General features: G+C 41.8%; 1 protein-coding gene across 1 annotated transcript; it reads left to right on the top strand.

Moving 5' to 3' along the window:
* Nucleotides 1–1,334: 1,334 nt before the first annotated feature.
* CBY2 (chibby family member 2) lies at nt 1,335–2,303 on the top strand. Its single transcript, XM_054390095.1, has one exon. The coding sequence runs from the start codon at nt 1,335–1,337 to the stop codon at nt 2,301–2,303; it is 969 nt and encodes a 322-aa protein (XP_054246070.1).
* Nucleotides 2,304–18,070: the final 15,767 nt, after the last annotated feature.

Genomic DNA, 18,070 nt, shown 5'->3' with positions numbered 1-18,070 from the left:
AAAGGCAGAATCTGGTTTCCCAAGGGACAGGAGGGAAGCTTGGGGAACTCAGCAGAGGAAAGAGCATAGTTCTGGGTGAAATTTGACAACAAACAATTTGATTATAAAAAATAATTTCACTTCAGTTCAAATTACTTCATCACAAAATTCACCCAAATTTATTTTTGATTAAAAAATGCAGAAAATAAGATTTTCGTTGGCACAATTGTGTTGTTGTTTGCTTGGTTTTGCTGGGTTTTGTGTTTTGTTGGTTTGGTTTATTTGTTAATGTAAAAAAAGACTGAAATCCTTCATTTGCCCAGGTTTACTCATGACTAGAATGTGATTTAAGCCACAACATTTTGGGCAAAGAGGGAAGAGCATTAAACAGATGAGTCTGAGATTTCTGTGACTGTCAATGAAAAGCACTGGAGGTACAGCCCCACAGTATGGATTTTAAAGTGATGGGTTTTCTGATGATGTGAAACAGGCACATGGACTGCAGGAAAGAGATGAGCAATCACTACTACAAGGCTAGAAAGCAAGAAAAATAATGGAACTATCATAAGCTATAAAGAAAAGAGTGATGGGGAAAATGAGAAGGAAAGATGGAGATTGTCTATGGATTGTGACATTTTGGGACCACGATAATGGGAACTTGTCAGAAAAACATGCTAAGTGCTACTGAACTCTCCTGGTCCCAATGTCCCAGAGCTGTGGTTTGGGGTTTTAATATTTTGTGCATATTGTATCACTTGATACTCTTCCTGTTCACAGTTCTGTGGATTTTAAGATCAGAAATCACAACTGCCATTGCATTTTTGTGGTGTCCCATTAACACAGGCTACTGAGCATCAAGAAGGAAAAGCTGTCCTTTAAGCTAGTTTTTCACTAAAAATATTTTATTTTGAAAAGTTGTTTCTAGCCCCATAACAATTTTAAAATAATTTTTCTTTCAGTTATTTGGGAACAGGCTGTTCTGAGATGCAAGCTATTCTAATATTTCACTGCCTTACGTGTCCCTAAAAATGAGGTAGAGAGATAAAAGGAGAGTCCAGATTTTTATGCCAAAGCTTGTGGTGCTGCCATAGAGCTGCTTTGTCTACCAATGCCAATTTTCTCAGCTTCCATAACTATGTTTCTGGTGTATTCCTTACCTTCCAGGGTCAAAGAGACAACATAGTTGACTGCAGGAACTGACTGACTTGCTTGTTCCTGTCAGCCAATTTAATTCTGATCTTGAATTTTGGTTGTAACTCTGTGCATTTGTGTTCCTAGCTCTTTTGGTCCTGATCAAATTTCTACAGTCCTGGAAGAAGCCTTTTCAGATGGTCCTCCTGAATTGAAGAAAAGCTATGTCTGGTTTTGATCTGACAAGACAGGACATGGAGTCTACAGAGCCTGAGACAGACTGCATCATTCCACGGATAAAACTGAGAGACGAAGTGTTTGTCTATATTGATGGTAAATGGGTGAAAGAGATCTACTGCCAGCCACCCTTGGCTACTCACTGGGAACTCTGTAGCAAGAAGGCACAGAATGACTGGAGCGTCTGGGAGGAGAACAAAGCGCTCCGGGAGGAAAACCGCGTCCTCCAAATTCAAAACAGGATGCTCTGGGAAGAAAACAAGGCTCTACAATGTCTCCAGTCACAGAATGAAGCTGTCCAGGTTACTTACACTGATGTCATTCACCAAAGCCTCCAGAAAGAAAATAAGCCATTCCCATTCTTCCAAGAGAGGAACTTAGGCTTTCAGGTCAATCCAGGCAACAAAGCTCTTCAGGCAGTCCAGGAATATAACAGAGTCTTGGAGGATTTCCAACAGGAGACTAAACCAGCCCCCACCATCTGGAAAGAACAAGAAGCTATCACGGTCTGTGAAGAAAGCAAAGATGCCAACTCAGATCTTCAGGAGGACACTGATGCCAGCACAGATGTGGAAGAAGACAAGCCTGGCCCAGCTGCCCTGTATAAACATGAAGCTAAAAAGAAAAACAGTACTTCAACCCAGAATAAGACCAAGTCTGCCTCAAGCAAGCAGGGTGAGTATGAAATCATCCAGGTGCTCCGGGACTTATACGAATTGCTCCACATCTTCCTGAAAGTGAACCATCTCCCTGGGAACAAACAGGACTGTAACACTCTCCACAATGTGAAGAGATCCTTCCAAGAAGATCACAAAAAACTGAAGCTGCAGCTGAATGCTGTGAAAAACACCGTGTCAGACATAAAGGCTCAAATGGAAACGCTGGAAAAGGAGCTCATTGCCATCACTTCTCCAGTGTACAAAGAAGCAGAACATAAGCTGGCAACCGAGTATTAGCTTGGAGATATGTGAAGCTTGCTGCTAAGACCTGCTAGTTCAATTTCCTGGAAAGCTTTTGTTCAGCTTTCAGGGAACCTAATAAAGTAGAGCCTGAAGATGTCTGAGGAACATTGTGTTATTCTGAAATTTTCTTACATTACTTAGATGTATTTCACTTTCTGATTACACAGAGCAGGTGACTGTCATGAATTTGCATAGTTTCAGCAGAATGTGCTTTCAGCCTTTTTTTTTTAAGTTTCTGATAATAAGGCCTAGATTTAAAAAAAAAGATAATTAATGCTTTTCACACTCAATTTGAGGTTCTTTATATTAGCCATACATTTCAGAGGGATTGCCATTTCCTTAAAAGAAGATCCCAAGTGTGAGCTGAATTAGGCTCCTTGATGGTCCTTTTCTTTCTTGTGGCTGGTCAGGTTCAGTGACTGAACTGTGCCTTCTGCCATGCCTTAGCCTTCCCTTTTCCATACAGGGTGAACAGTGGACCATGGAAAATGTAGCCTCGCAGAGGAGACAGGACCACGAAAGGCAATGGCATACAAAACCCTGCACTGTATTTGCCATATACAATCTTGCTGTTTCCTTTTCCCAGTCCAACACTCCCCCTTAAACTGTTGGCTCTTTCCTCTTTCTCTTCTTTACATCTCTACCTTAGAAGAGAATCGATCTCTTTCCTCAGGATATAACAGAACCATAAAGCAAACATTGCCCACCAGAACCACATGTCCCCCTCTGCCTTGGTTATTTGCAATCTACCTTAATAATTTTGTACCTTAATTGGACTTAATTGTTTTCAGTGGTCTTGTTTTGATACACTTAATAATTCTACTGATTTCAAGTGAGATTATTATTTGCTGACAAATGGCAGTTCTAGGATGCAGTGTGTGTAGGAAAGAGAGATTTTATTATTTGCTGACAAATGGCACTTCTAGGATGCAGTGTGCGTAGGAAAGACTACTTAGTGTCTTATTTATAGCTCACAGATGAAAGGAAAATTCCTGTAGACTTTGATGGCCTTTTTGGACGAACTCTTTGTGGCTAGGTATTAAGAATGTCTTTGCAAACAAGCACTTGTAGTTATGGAGCCAACAGCTCTCTAGCCTGGAGGAGCATTGATATTTCTAGTCCCATCACAGGTCAAGGCAGAGAGCAGTGCCCTGTCCCTATGTACCAGATGCCCCTGGGCATCTCTGGGAGTTTGAGCTGTCTTTCTGAAATCTTCCTTTGGACTTGGAGATTTGAAACAAGGGCCACATGTACCACAATAACTTGCTGTCACATGCTGAGGACCAGGCATGCTGCAAGGCTAAGCCTCAATACCCTCACTAGCCCTGCTGCATCACCTAGTAGGTTTACACTTGTCAAGCCACTGCAGGTAAGTAAGGCTGACCTCCTCTGCACCTTGGTCCTGCGGCTGTTTCTTTTAGGATTTTTACATCTTGTCCTTGCAGTGCCATTTTGTTTGAACTTCTGAGGATTTTCCCTCCTTTCTTGCAAACTGTTGATAAAATACCAATTCAGAAGTCCCTGCAGTATGTGCTTTCTTCAGCTTTGCTTTTGTGGCTTTCATAGCTTAGTAACCACTATACTGTTTTGCATGCAGAATGGTTGATGAGACACTTGCAGTTCACTGTGAAGTTGCTTTCAACAGAACTGGCCCATTGACTGACAGCTCAAAAATTCAGGCTCTGCTTCATGGATACAGATTCTGAGAAAATTAAAGGATATCAGGGGGAGAGAAAAGAGTTCACACTTGTGTGGGTGCTCAGGCTCATGTGGGGTCACCAGTTCTGGGGAGATCTGCCTGTTTCTGCATGACTGCTGAATGTCACATCCAGTCATAGCCTGGGAGGGGTGCACAAGAGGACTACAGTGAGAAATGAGGGTCCCAATGCATAGTCAGAGGGCATACTCACAGCCCTCTGCTACAAAGTGCTGATGAATAAAGGAGGATCCCCCTTTCAAGACATCATGTTGGGGTTATAGGAATGAATGGTGCAGATAGCAGGGCCACATCTCCTGTACGGAGCAAAGAAGTTCCTCTTGATTTAAGAAGAACCTAGAGGAGGGACACAAAGATAATCATAGGGCTGGAATACTTCTCCTATGAGGACAAGCTGAGACAATTTGGGCTGTTCAGCCTGGAGAAAAGAAGGCTCAAGGGAGACCTTATAACTGCATTTCAATATCTGAAGGGGACCTACAAGAAAGCTGAGGAGGGACTGTTTGGAAGGGCTTGTAGAAATAGGATGAGGGGCAATGACTTCAAACTAGAGCAGGGTAGATTTAGGTAAATAAAGAGGAAGTTCTTTACAATCAGAGTGGTAAATTACTGAAACAGGTTGCCCAAAGAGATGACTGAAGCCTGATCCCTGAAAACGTTCAAGGTCAAACCTGATGGAGCCCTGAGCAACCTGATCTTATTGGAGATGTCCCTGCTCACTGCAGGAGGGTTGGACAAGATGACCTTCAAGGGTCCCTCCCAACCCAATGCATTCTGTGATTCTCTGTGATTCTGTCATTTCCTGAACAGTCAGATAAGGCAAGTTTTCAGCTGCTCCATAGCAAGCAATTAGTTGCCAAAAGTGGAATTTTGGTGGCTGCTGCACAGCTCAAGCTGATGCTTGGGTGCTCACAGTACAAATGGACACCCTAGTCTCAAGTGACCTACAGACATGGGAGATAGAGAGCCTGTTGATATGCTTATGTTTAAAAAGTGTGGCCAGAATGTCTAGAAACACATTTTCCTCTGTGTCTTGGTCGCTCCTGATGCAGTGCAATTTGTGGTAACCTTTCAGGCAGAATACAGAAGAATTTTGAAATAATCTTACAAGACAGGCACAAGGAGACTTCTAGAAAGTAATTGTAAGATTGTTATTGTAAAGCAAAAGGAAGGTTATGGTGAGGTTTCTCTCTTTGCAACAGGGCCCAAGAAGCAGCTTGTCACTCTAATTTATAGGTCTCTAAGTGATTTGGCACCAAATTGCTAAAGGATAAATTATCTTTCACCTTGTATTTCACTCAGCACCAGGCCAGACACCAGCCATGGCTGTTTACTTCAGAGGCTTAAAGCAAGGGGCATTTTTGTCTGCCGTTAGGGATTCAAGACGCTGAGGCAAATCTTCTCTCATGGTTGAAACTAAAAGTTTGGCTTTCGGTGATACAAAGGGAGGGAAGGCTGTGTGTGTAAGGACCAGGTGAGAAGATGAAGGCCTGGAGCAATGGCCATTAACAGAAGGATGTGCAGATAGCAAGTGGCTTCTGCTTAATGACAAGATAACAACTGTATGCTGACAAGTATCTCAGCCCTGTGCTAGGGAATGTGTTCATGTTTCTGTGCCTTCAGACATACTTCTTATCTCCTAGCTGTCTTCCTCACTTGGTTTAATCTAATATTTGATAGGAGTCAGAAGGGGGACCTAATGAAGATGTCTGGAGGGGAGTAGTGGTAATGACAGGCTATGGCTGTGTGTTTGTATTTTAACAAAGTGATTTGTGTCCTGTTAGAAGAAACAAACCACAGGGCAATGACTTCTGCCATGTCCCTGCATGTGGGTAGGAAAGGCACATGGAATTGTAGCTTTCCACCAGGTGTTTGGGAGGAGTCATCTCACCTAAGGTCAGGTGTCCAAGAAAGAACCTTGAGCTTCCTTTCTAGCCTGTAGGAAGAAATGGATGCCCTCAAGGTGATTTATCTTAGCTCTCTGAGATGTTTTAGGTTGGTCTGAGTCACCAGCTAGAGTCACCTACTTCTCTCTGTTGCATTTATAATTGTTTTGGGGGCAATTATCTCCAATTTAGATACTGAGTTTTGAACTCTCTGAGTTCGAGGGGACATAGTCTGCTCTCTAAGTGGAGAGCTTGGCAGTTCTGAGTGGAGAAAGTGCCTCACGAGGTGGTAAAGTGGCACAAAATCAGAAGCATGTGCTGCCAGTCTCAGCCCTTGGCTTTGCTTTCTGTGAGATGCCTTCATTAAGCAGCTGACTCAGATCTCTCCATTGTGGGGGAAATTATTACTTTGTGAATAAAACCGAGTTAGTCTGGGCAGAGTTTAACTGTCAGGAACACATGTAAGTATCCTCAGGGGAAAACACTACTTCTTCTGAATACTAATGATGTTTCTGGATGGAATTTAGGTTTTGTGAGTCCTTCACATGTTGATCATTGCTTTGGATCTTTGATCATCCTGTTTATAAAAAGCCTCTCCCTAGTGTATTATTTTTTGACATCTCTCATTGAGAAGTGGAATTGACTCATGCCTTACATGTTTCTCAAGTCTGTCTTGCGCTAACAATGTCTGTAATGATGGTCCAGTGCCTCATCTTGCAGAGGAATGTATTACAAGCAAACTCCCAAAGTCCCAGAAGATACTAAATCTCCAGCCTGCGCTTATTTGGATACAAAGAGGACAGAATTGGTGACAGTGGTGGAAGAACTCTTCTGGATGTTGGGAGAAAAGAAAGTGATCATGAGTATTGCTTGGTCTACATGTCCGTCACAGTATTCTACAAGTCTCCATCCAGGGTGGGTGCTGCTGAGAAGAGCTAGGCCCACAGCTGTTGCAGGGTACCTAAGGTACAAATAGAGCAAAAAAGCAGCAGTAGGTATTTACAGGAGCAACTCATTAATTACTATAGCATGTAGGCAGGTTTGGGAAAAAATGGGATAAGGTTAATTTCTGTTTTCCTAGCCTGGAAACTGATAGCTATTCTGGTTTGAAATGGATGGATGTCATTCTTATGCTGGATAATTTACCTTTTTCGGAGAGACAAACTTTCTGTCTCTGTCCTTCTTATTGTTGCTGATTAGCTCCTTATTTTTGCACTACTCATTTGTCAGTACTATTTTTGGAAAGCTGGGTTTTTGTCAAGGTCATCACCATCAGCCTATTGCTTCCCTGTAAATTGGACTATTGCCTATAGCTGGGTTCTGTGCAAGTGCTGACTTTCCTGTTGTTTCTTCTTAGGCAGTCTAATGCAGGTGGTTTTGTACTATCTTTGTATAATACCTACCTTTTGTGCTTGTTTTAGCAGCTCCACCACATCCTACCATCTCTAAATTGCAATTCAGGAATTTTTTCAAAGTGAGTCAAGCTTCCTTGAGCCCTGGTTTCTTCCTTTTAACTGCTGAAGGCAGTTTTCCCAGAGTTTTACTTGTGATTTCTTGAAGCTGGGAATGCCCTTCAGAAACTGTGGGACTGGCCAACCCCCATGTTCTCCATGGTGGAGCAGGCTGTTTGTCATGGTGTTCTGAGCAGCCAGTTCAGCACAGAATTAACTATTTTTGTACTTTTAAATGCAGGATATAGTAGAGGCTGTTCATTTACCCTTTGTATTGAAAGGGGACTAGTCATTTTAATTTTTTTGGCATTAACATTTGAACGGAGACTACTCACAATATTCATTTGTGGAGGAGGAGGAACAACCCTTCAGACAAGCTGCAAGAAGAAATTGTTGCCACATGCCGCATTTGCTGGTGTTAAAGCAGACAACTTTAACACAGCTACCACAGTTTCCAAAGTGATATTCAATCCACCTAGATGGAGTCACTTAAATGAAACCAGTAACAGACTCACAGCCACCTGAGGTGGCTTTTCCAACTGATAGAGAGAGACAGGCTTGCTGGAGAGATTTTCAATGCTTCTCTTTGGGTGCAGGTCTTTCCTTACAGGCTGTGGAGAGCTGGGAGTAAGGAAAGTTAGGTGGAAAGAGCCTTGTCCTGAGCAACGATTACATTGCTTAACACATTTCCCCTGGGAGCACCCCGAAGGATAGCTACCAGCTAGCATCTGCTAGACCGAAGAAGCCAAGAAAGAGAAAAAGTTAGTTTATACAACTACCTTTATGTTAGTTAATACAGCTAACTTTATGTTAGTTATGAGACCAATGGGCTTATTTAAACCGTATCATTATTTTCCCCTCTACATCCAATGGTAATTGATTTACATTCTATCACTTTTCTACTCCATCTGTGGAAAATTTTCCTAGGCATCAGCCTAAAACTGCCACAAACGTGGCACAAATGTGGTATGGCTACAGTCCCACACCCACGCTTCACAGAATAGAAAACTGAGGTATAAATATCAGCCCTTTTTGGAACCCAAAGGAGAATTTGGTAAGAATTTGACAACAAAGCTGTAGGGACGCACTGACGGGTTTTGTCCTCCTTGCCCTCCCCAGAAGGGATGCTCTTTTGGTAAGCTTTGACCTCAGCACTATGGGGAGTACTTTGTCCTGGGCAATTACAGGTGTAATTACAATTGTATTTTCTTACAGCTGTACAGCCATCTCTGCAGTGAAGTTCCTATCAGCAGCAACTGTTAAGAGTCTGTGTATATGCTGCAAGCATAAATAGACTCTGTTGTTGGTACATCTGCCTGCTGAAGTGTGGCTGGACCTACAGCAAACTGGGCTGTTTGTGCATCTGGGGTTGGACGTATGATCACAAGAAATGGTGTTGTGATTCATGCATCTGACTGCCCAGGGAACCAGACCTACAGCAAAACTGAGCTGTCAGGGTGTCTGCTGTCAGACCTATAGCAACACATCCTAATTGGCATCTGTCCTGGGTTAACACAGCCTGCTCTCACAACCCCCCCTCTCTACACACAGAGGGGAGGGAAAGTAACACAAAAAAAACACCTGAGTTCAGATAAAGAGAGTTTAATGAGATGACAAGATTCACAGTTACCTTAGACTATTTGCAGAAAAGTGCAGCAAAATACAGAAGCAGCAGCAGAAGCCAGTGACCTCCCCACCCCCCTGACCTACAGACCGCCTGGTGGAAAGGGCCAACACCCAAACCCAGGAAGCAGGAAGCAGCAACTGGAACAGGAAACCTTTCGTGTTACAATCTGAACTTCAAGCCCCATGATACTTTGCTCCAGCCAGGACTTTCATTGTGAAGCTGACATGATGGCAGAATGATATGGAATATCATCAGCAGATTCAATTGAAACCTTGACAGCATCCCTATTAAGAGATAAATCCAGCTGCAACTAGCCCCACTAATCTCTGAGAACTTGGGTAGAATCCAAGGGTGTTAATTTCTTGCTAAATGTACCTCTCACTTCATGCAACAACCCTGAGCATGTTTTCAGCATCACATCTGTGTATTCAGCCCTTGAAGTTCCTAGCAAAACTCCAGCTGAGCTGAGCCTCAGCAAGACAGAGGATCATAGTTAGGCTGCACAAGTAGCAGAATCTCACCAAGCTCATTGTAAACATTTTAGCTTTTCAGCATTTCCATGCTTCTGGTTTAATATTTTTGTTGTTGTTGTTGTTATTTGGGGTGTAAAAGGTAAAACCAATGAACTTCCAATTTTCCAGAAATACATATTTGACAGAAATATTTTCTTAACACAGATGGAACATCTTACTTTTGATCATGGGCTATGCCAAAGCTCTAACATACATCTTTGATCTTATGACAGTGTCTGGAGAAATTATGGGATCCTAATACGGAATAATAGATTCTCATCAAGACTTCTAGCTTTAGGAAATTGTTTAATCTCCACTCTCAGTGGCTGCTTCTTTGATGCAGCTGAGGCTGAAGGGTCCCAAGTGCTGGAAAAAAACCAGCTCACCAGCTCAGAACAAAGCTGATTATGTAAATTGTGCATTAAGATTCTGCTGTGATTTAATTTTATTCTGTAAATAAATATCCCATTAGCATCCATCTGTTTAAAGTCAGGTAAAACATTTTCAAAATCTCCATTGCTATGGCAGACGTGGCTGTACCATAAATAGTGATAGGATGTTGGCATGGGGACATCAAAGTGTAAAGTGCAAAGCACATTTTAAGAAGCAAGGAAGGTGATAAAATTTATTACAACAAAAGGGACCTTGTCTGATTGCTCGAGACAAGCAGTGCTTCCATTTGTGATCATACAAATCACACAAAATGTTTTCTCTGATCACTGTCACAGAGCTTATAATCACGAATTCACTAAAAATGTAAAAACATTTCAGCTGATGAAGGTCATTACTGAATGATGCCCAAATTGTTTGCTTCATATCTTTCTACTGCAGCAGCTTATCTGTGAGTAGTCATCTTGCCTTGGTCTATCTGGTACTCCACCACCAACACTGTAGAAGATTATACTGATCAGGAACAGAACGAAGAATGCTGTGAGGTTTGCTAAATTACTCTTTGAAGTGTACAAAAGGGTTCAAGTGCTCTTAACCCATAGCTATTCTTAATTATGTTAAATAAGCAGAGATTTCATGGACACTGCAAAAGAGCACTTGACACAAAAGCAGGTGAGAGTTTGGTGCAGATTTCGCTTGTACTTGAAGTATGAAGCTGTGTGTGTCTGTCAGCTGGAGATCAGAAATACGTTACTTACATTTTCTTTAACATCCTAAAGGAAGAATTGTAACAGTGCTAATTCTGTAAACAGAACAGAAAAAGTTTTTTTCTATGGGACATACAGTAGAGAATTAGAGGTAGTGCATTGCTCTACATCTCCAAGATGGAACAAGCAAGAGAGAAAATTAAATTCCTCAAGGTGCTGTCAGACTTGAATGCAACCTCCTAGTGCTCTGCTATTCCACCTAGGAAATCTGCACCATATGTGCATCATCCCTTACTGCTTGGCAGAAACTAGCATTAGGCATAAAATTACATGCCTATAAATACCTAATTGTTGGTACAACAAAATACCATATGCCATGCTAAAGCTGACATTCTTAATTCCCAGTAAAAACAGTGTGCACTGAAACTTTTTTTACCAGAGAAAATAAAAGCAAAGTCTGGCACCAAGTTTCAAGAATGGTTTACTGCTTAATTTAAATCTGTTTGCAAATCAGACAGCTCAGCCATGTCCTCATTTCTGTCAGATTTTCCAAAGGAAATGTGAGATCATGAGGCCTGTTGATGCAGCTGAAGAATATGGCTGATAATATGGGCTCTCTCCATCTATCAGTATGCAACAAGTCTGTTTTGGCTGCACACTATTCTCAGCTATCTTAGGCTTTCATCTTCAGCTGGACTGTGACATGAGGGTGGGTGATGAGTAGAGGACCATGCAGCTTTGATCACTTCCCACATCTCCAGCTGTCATAGATGCACTCTGTGAATATTAGAAAAGGGAGATTATCCTACCTCACCAGGCCGGAGTCTGACTGAGTGACCTCTGCAGAGGACATGATAGGAAGGGGTCCTGAGTTTGCATTGCCTCCTTGCCCATTGGTGGGTGAAGCTAGGAAGGCCACTGTGAATTCTTCCTTGAATATCCACACCTATAGGCACATCTTAGACAGAAACACCTTCTTCACCATATGTCCTCTAATTCTCCTGGGCTGTAGAAATACCAGCAGTCCGGGGAAGCCAGGCTGTAGTAATGGAAGGTGTGTTGAATGTTTTTGCTGCAAGCAAAGCTTTGCTCAGGTGCAGCCTGAGGGACTCTGAGGAGTTTCTTCTCTCTAACAGCCTGTGTGAAATATAGCACATGAGTGCAAATGTCCTTGAAAAAGCTGAAATATAGCACACGAGTGCAAATGTCCTTGAAAAAGCTGAAATATAGCACACAAATGCAAATGTCCTTGAAAAAGCTGGACACTTCATTCACAGCATTATTCAGGTTGATGCTCTATGCCAAGGTAGGGTGAAGGGAAGCAAGTGACCCTCTCTAGAACTGGAGCATTGGATTGACCAAGACTGCCCAAGAAAGTACTCTTTCCTGGCACAAACACCAGCTATTCTGTAAGTGGAAAGTTCAAACTCCTTCTGGGAAAAAACACAGAGAGTGTGTGGATGCACATAATCCATGGAGTTCTTCTCCAGACAGGTGTTGCACAATCTGTATTCTTTTACAACATAGAATCAAGGTTTCTTCTGGTCTGGTTTCCAGAACATTCAGATGAAAAACTTAAATTAGTTTTCTCTTCTCTTGACAGCCCATGTCACAGATTTGGTCTGCCCATAGTGTGAAATCATGGTTATCCACTTACTCTAATCTCTCCTCAAATATTTGCCCACCCTCATCTCCTAAACCCCAAGAACATCACCTGGGACAAATTACTGTAAGCCATATGATACACATGTTGAAAGTGATATTCTTCTGAGGAATCAGATTCCTTGGGACCCTTGGGCATGTGACTACTTTTGCTTGTATATGAGACTGGATTGGGATTTCAAGCCCAAAACTAGTTTGAGGAAATGACTTGAACACAGGACTGATCAGAGCAACTTCCTATTTACTTTTGGCAGAAAACACTTACCATATCTGACGGGTTTTTCGTCCCATGGCAGGCAGAGAGTAGTAGGCCTCCTGTGACTGGGTGAAATTGGTGAATGCCCCTTCATCTCATGCTTGCAAAGGGACGCTTCTGATTCACTACATGTTGCTGATCCAGAATGAAAATCCTTTTAAAAATTAGATTTTTAGAAGATGTGTTATTCTAATCAGATGCCTCTGTGATCTTTGCAGCAGAGAGGCCAGGGATTGTTGGCAAGCTTTACTGAGTATGACTTAAATGCATTAGATTAGAAAGCACTCAATTTAGCTGGTTGTTTTTCCTGATTTGCTTGGCTACTCCAACCATGTCCCCCTCCTGCTTTTTTATTGTGATGGAGATGCTGTGAGGGTGGTATGCAGAAAAAACTACTTGTCAGCATATTCAGGGTCTTAAAGGCAAGATGCATCTATGATTGCATAGCACAATGATGAACAGAATTCCAGGGCTTCCTAATTAACCTATCTAATTTATCTTCACACCATATGGTAAATTGGAAGTTAAATATAAGAGAGGAGTAATTCAAGGCCTCACTTTCAGAGGGTCAACCTTGCCATTTGAGTGGATTCTTGCTACTTGGGATCAAAAAAGCAAGCTCAGCTAAAACTGATACAATGTCCAGCTATTTGCTTGGGTAAAGAGGAGTGGGGAGAGATGCAAGTGCATGGAGAAATATTTGGCAAGTGTAAACATGAAGGTGTAATTTTTAGAGGAGAAACATGTCATCAGGCAAAAGGGAGGGCCAGGGCTTGCCCTTTTGAAATCGTTCCTGTTAATAATTTAATACCAAGATTTCTGCCACTGTCACTTGGTGTGAATCTGTAGGGTGAGTGCAGCTACAAGGCTGTTGCTCCAACATGGTGAGACTTGACATAAATGTGTGGTGACAGAGCAGAGGGCTCTGCTATGCTGGTAAGATCTGCTTTCTCCTTTTAATTTTTTTTTTTCCCCTAGGTCTTATCAGGATAGACTTTCTCAGACATGGAACTGTACCAACTTCTCTGAAGAGGTGTTTAGGAAGACCAAGTATGGCTGAAGTCCCTTGTGGTTGTCTGTACCCACCTGAGTTCTCCATTAAAAGGGATACATCACATTGGAAAAAAATATGTACTGAGATCCTGTATGGGTTGCAACAAGTATTCCTTCCTGAAGGCAAAATGCTTGCTAGTTCTGACCCTGTAAGAAGCAGTTTGTGGAATGTGTGAGGGAGAGGGAATTTAGGGGAAAGACCTGGTGATAGACCCCTTTCCCAGGCCTTGCACCTTCCTGGGATATCAATAATTAGTCCTTAATTCTTTACCTCACCCATTCCCTGCATTGAGACTCTGGAGCCTCCCACCATAACAGCACCCAGCAACAGCTCTCGGCTGCTGTGCTTCTTTTCTGGAGGAAACAGAAAAAGCAGGCAAAAGGAGGGAAAGGAGCAGGGGGGGAGCTGTGGGCCATCCCCAGGACTTACTCTCAGCCCAGGGGCAGCAACAGAGGGGCAGGCATCACTCCCTTGCTCTGGGAGAGATGAGAAGGTGGCAGAGACTAAGAGGTAGCTGTCTGGCTTTTTTGTTTGTTTGTTTTCCCAGTGGTTTAATAAAAAATATCCCTAGTCACTGAGTCTCCAGGAAAGGATTTTAAATATATGCAAAAACACCTGAAGACCTGCCCATCTTAGTTTATGGCTTGACATGCCCTGGAAGTGGGTCAGGTTCCCTGGGAACTGCTTCCTGACTTGCAGAAAATGACTTAATTGCCTGCGGCACCCAGCCTCAGTCCTGGGACTTGGGCTGCAATTTCACTGTGGTCTCGCCAAGAGCTTGAGCATTGCTGTGAGATATCCTTGTTTACTCGAGATTATTTATCTACAGCTATGGCTTTCCTTTCTTGCTGTTAAGCTAGCCAGTATGCTTGTCCAGTAAATACCCCAGGAAACACTGTGGTGGGAGGTGTTCTGGTTACTTGAGGAGACATGAGCTTTCTTGCTTTCTCAGCACTGCAACATCACCTGTGTTCCAACAGGCTGAGATTTCACTACACAGGCAGTGACAGTAGAAATAAGGCTCTAATGCAAACATACATATCAGAAGTAAAATGAAGGTGAAGAGACACAATTCATGCCTGGTTAATTATTTTTCTGTGCCACCTATTTCTAATATAATTCAAAGTTATTCCATATTTTCATATATATACACAAAAAAATATATAAGCCATATATATACACGTGTATATGTACACACACTCATATATATATTTATGCTTGAAATTAATTATAATTCATTTCCAGATCCAGCAATATGTTTAAGTACATAGCAATAAGGCTTGTAATAGACAGGCTTGAAATCGTGATCCAAATGGTACTTACACAGCACTTTGGAGCTTCGAAGTATAGTGAAAGTGCAAATAAATTGCATGAGATGAACAGCTTGGTACTGCTACCTGACTCCTTCAAATGGATGGATAATGAAGGAAGATGTGCAGCCACATACTGAAGAGACAAGTCAACAGCTTGAGCTCAAAGTTGAAAACTTGAGGTTTTCAGGTTTTAAGGAAAAAGAAATCTTGAGGAAGTCGGTGGGGAGCCATCATGGTTGCTGTGAAGGTCTCATGTGCTGGTGCAGGGGGTTTCCTTTCACTGTTGCCCACAAAGAGGACTAGTGACAGCACTGTGGTGCATTGAAATTACTCCCCAACTAATTTGGAGAAACTACCCCGAAAATAAAATTACCAGACCAGCTTATTTGGGGATGGAAGCAAATGAAGCTATATTTACAAGCAAACTACAATCTAGAAATAGGAAATGCAATTAATATATACACAATATACAAAATATGTAATATATATATTTTTTTTTTTTTCACAATTTGTAAACAACACAGAAACTCCTCAGACCCCCCTGGATGGATCCAGGGGACCCGTTTACCTCCTCCCCCACTCCCTCTCTCCTTCCCATTACTTCACACAGTAGCCAAAACAAAGGTACCCCAGCAAGGCCACAGGAGAGAGAGGAAAGCTGCAAGCAGAAGCAACAGAAGAGAAAGAACTGTTTATGCCTCTGCTCTATATTCCCATTAGCAATCCAATGAATAATATAGACTTATCATTATTTTCCTTTTATATCCAATGGTAATTTATTTTACTTTCAGTCTTTGCAGTCAGGATCTAGGCTAAAGTTCCCCCTTCAAACTGTAGCACAGCACCCTTCAAGTGCCTATTTCCTTGTCTATAAAGTAAACATCTACATTTGAAACTCTGAAGATGAGTAAGAGATCTGTGTTTTTTCATGCTGCAAGACTCCCTGCTGCAAAGTCCAGCTTTCCACTTAGAGAAAAGGTAACAACAGCAAAAAACTGAAGACATTCCACACTACGATTTGTTTCGCTTTATTATAAGAGGAAGCAGTTTTAGCATGGACACATTTTTTTGTCCTGAGAATGTTTGCAAGCCATTCTGCTAATAGCCCATTGAGTATTAAATGCATGCTGAATTAACATTAAATGTTCTGCTGAATTAGGACCTAAAGCAAATGAGTTCAGTCCACAGAAAATTCATCTGGTGAAATGAAAGAAGAAAGAAAAGCAACTAATCTATTTTTGTGTTGCCTATGACAACGAATAAAATGAAACCCTATGGGATTAATGTCTCACTAAAATAAAATTTGCAGGACATGCAGCAATATTGTTGTTGGGTGAGTGACACACACTGCTTGATCCCTTTTGCCTCTGTGTGCACTGGCAGGCAGGAGCTCTTCACAACCCCGATGTTTCCATATGCTTCTGAGAATGATGCTGATGCTAAAAAGTTTATCTGTGTGACCTGTGTCTGCAGTGTCATTTCCTAATACACAATTAGCTTTTAGATAGAAAACATTGGAGAAACTAAGATGCAAGAGACCAATCTTGAAGTAAGACTGTAAATGGCACTAAAGGCTCCTTGCAACATGGTGCACCTATCAGAGCACTATACTCTAAAGGGCAGGTGACAAAAAATATCTTTGTTGAATTTCTCCCTTCTGCTTTAACAGCTCAGATAAATTATAACATCTCCTGCAGTCCTTTCCCCTCAGACTAGAATATGCTTTCCATAGTATGCTGGAAAGAAAATAAATAAAAACAAACAGCAGCATAAAACTGTGGAGAGTCGCTCCAGTGACTTCCAAACATTGAAAGTGTCCACTTGATTTTATGGATATTACAGTTTTAAAGTGGTTAGAGCTACCTTGTTGTATTACAGTCACTGCAGTTCAGGCATGAAGGTTTGGCTTCCAGTTTTCGTTTTATGGTTTGGTTTTTTGTGTGTTATTTATTTATTTATTTATCTATCTATCTATCTATCTATTTATTTATTTATATCTAGAATGAAAAGAAAAAAAGAATTAAACTAAACCCCCAAAAGCTCAGGTTTCCTGGACTTTGGTTTGCCAAATCTAAGTGAGCAGTAACTAAACATAAGGTTAACAAATCACTTCAATATGACAGAGCTTTAAATTTACTGTTGCTGTAAAGTGTGAAAAAGAGGACACCATAATGTGCGGCCCTCCTGGATACCCTCACATCTTGTTTTCTCACTGACAACCTCAGAAAAGAATTGAATGTCCTCCCTTCTCAGCAAAAGTTTTGAACTTAGTGTGAGAATAATTAGTGAAATCAAATGACCCTGAATTCTGCCAGGGAGCTCAGACTAGAGAATTATTTCCTTCCTCGCCAGGAGAAAGTCTGTCACAGAGATTTTCGCCCCTGGCTTACGTTCATGGGGTACCAGAGACAGTATGCCATATAGACAGTGGCAGAACTTACCTGTTACAACAGCTGCAGAAGTGGGAGAGGGTGGGATGATATTCTAGGATATTCAGACTCCAGGAAGGGCAAGAAATGTGTGTTTGAGGCTGTGCCCTTTAAGATGTATACAGTTTTGATGAGATACAACTTCTCAAATGTGGGATTTAGGAGATGTTATCCAGCAGAGAATCATGGTGATACTGTCTCTGCAGGACAAGGCAGAAGCTTTCCTACCTGAATTTCTTCTCTGTCTCAAGGACATGATAAGGTAGGGTCAAGCAACATGAGTTGGAACTGCAATACTGAATGAGCATTTCCAATACCATCATTGGAAAAGACTGAGGTAGTTATATACGCTGGCTTCTCTTTGGGATAATCTTGGAAGATTGACAAAGTCTATTTAGATTCAAATGACAAGTCTGCAAACGAGATAATCAACCTCAGATATAGTTGATGTTATCCCCAGCAAAGACAAATTACCACCTTCAGGGTACAAGACCCCTCATAGCATAGAGATCTAAAAGGAATCAGATGGGATAGATGCTAAATGTGCTTGTATCTCCCTGCACATGGTGTAGGGAGCTGAAAGTGGGATGTTCAGGAGACGACTGTTCTGTTGACACCCCAAACTAGGTTGGACAATACCCTGGCAATTCTAGTCTACTTAATACCACCCAGGACAGCTGGTGGAAAGCTATGATAATCCCCACATCTTGTGGGTTTAAGACTGGATGTCCTAACCATAGAGAAAAAAAGTCCACCA

This window comes from Indicator indicator, chromosome 1 (assembly GCF_027791375.1).
Source record: "Indicator indicator isolate 239-I01 chromosome 1, UM_Iind_1.1, whole genome shotgun sequence".
NCBI classification, from domain to species: domain Eukaryota; kingdom Metazoa; phylum Chordata; class Aves; order Piciformes; family Indicatoridae; genus Indicator; species Indicator indicator.
This window is presented reverse-complemented; position numbering and strand designations above follow the sequence as displayed.

Excerpts from the sequence above, each read along its gene's own strand:
- CBY2 (XM_054390095.1), top strand. The coding sequence starts at position 1,335 with ATGTCTGGTTTTGATCTGACAAGACAGGACATGGAGTCTACAGAGCCT.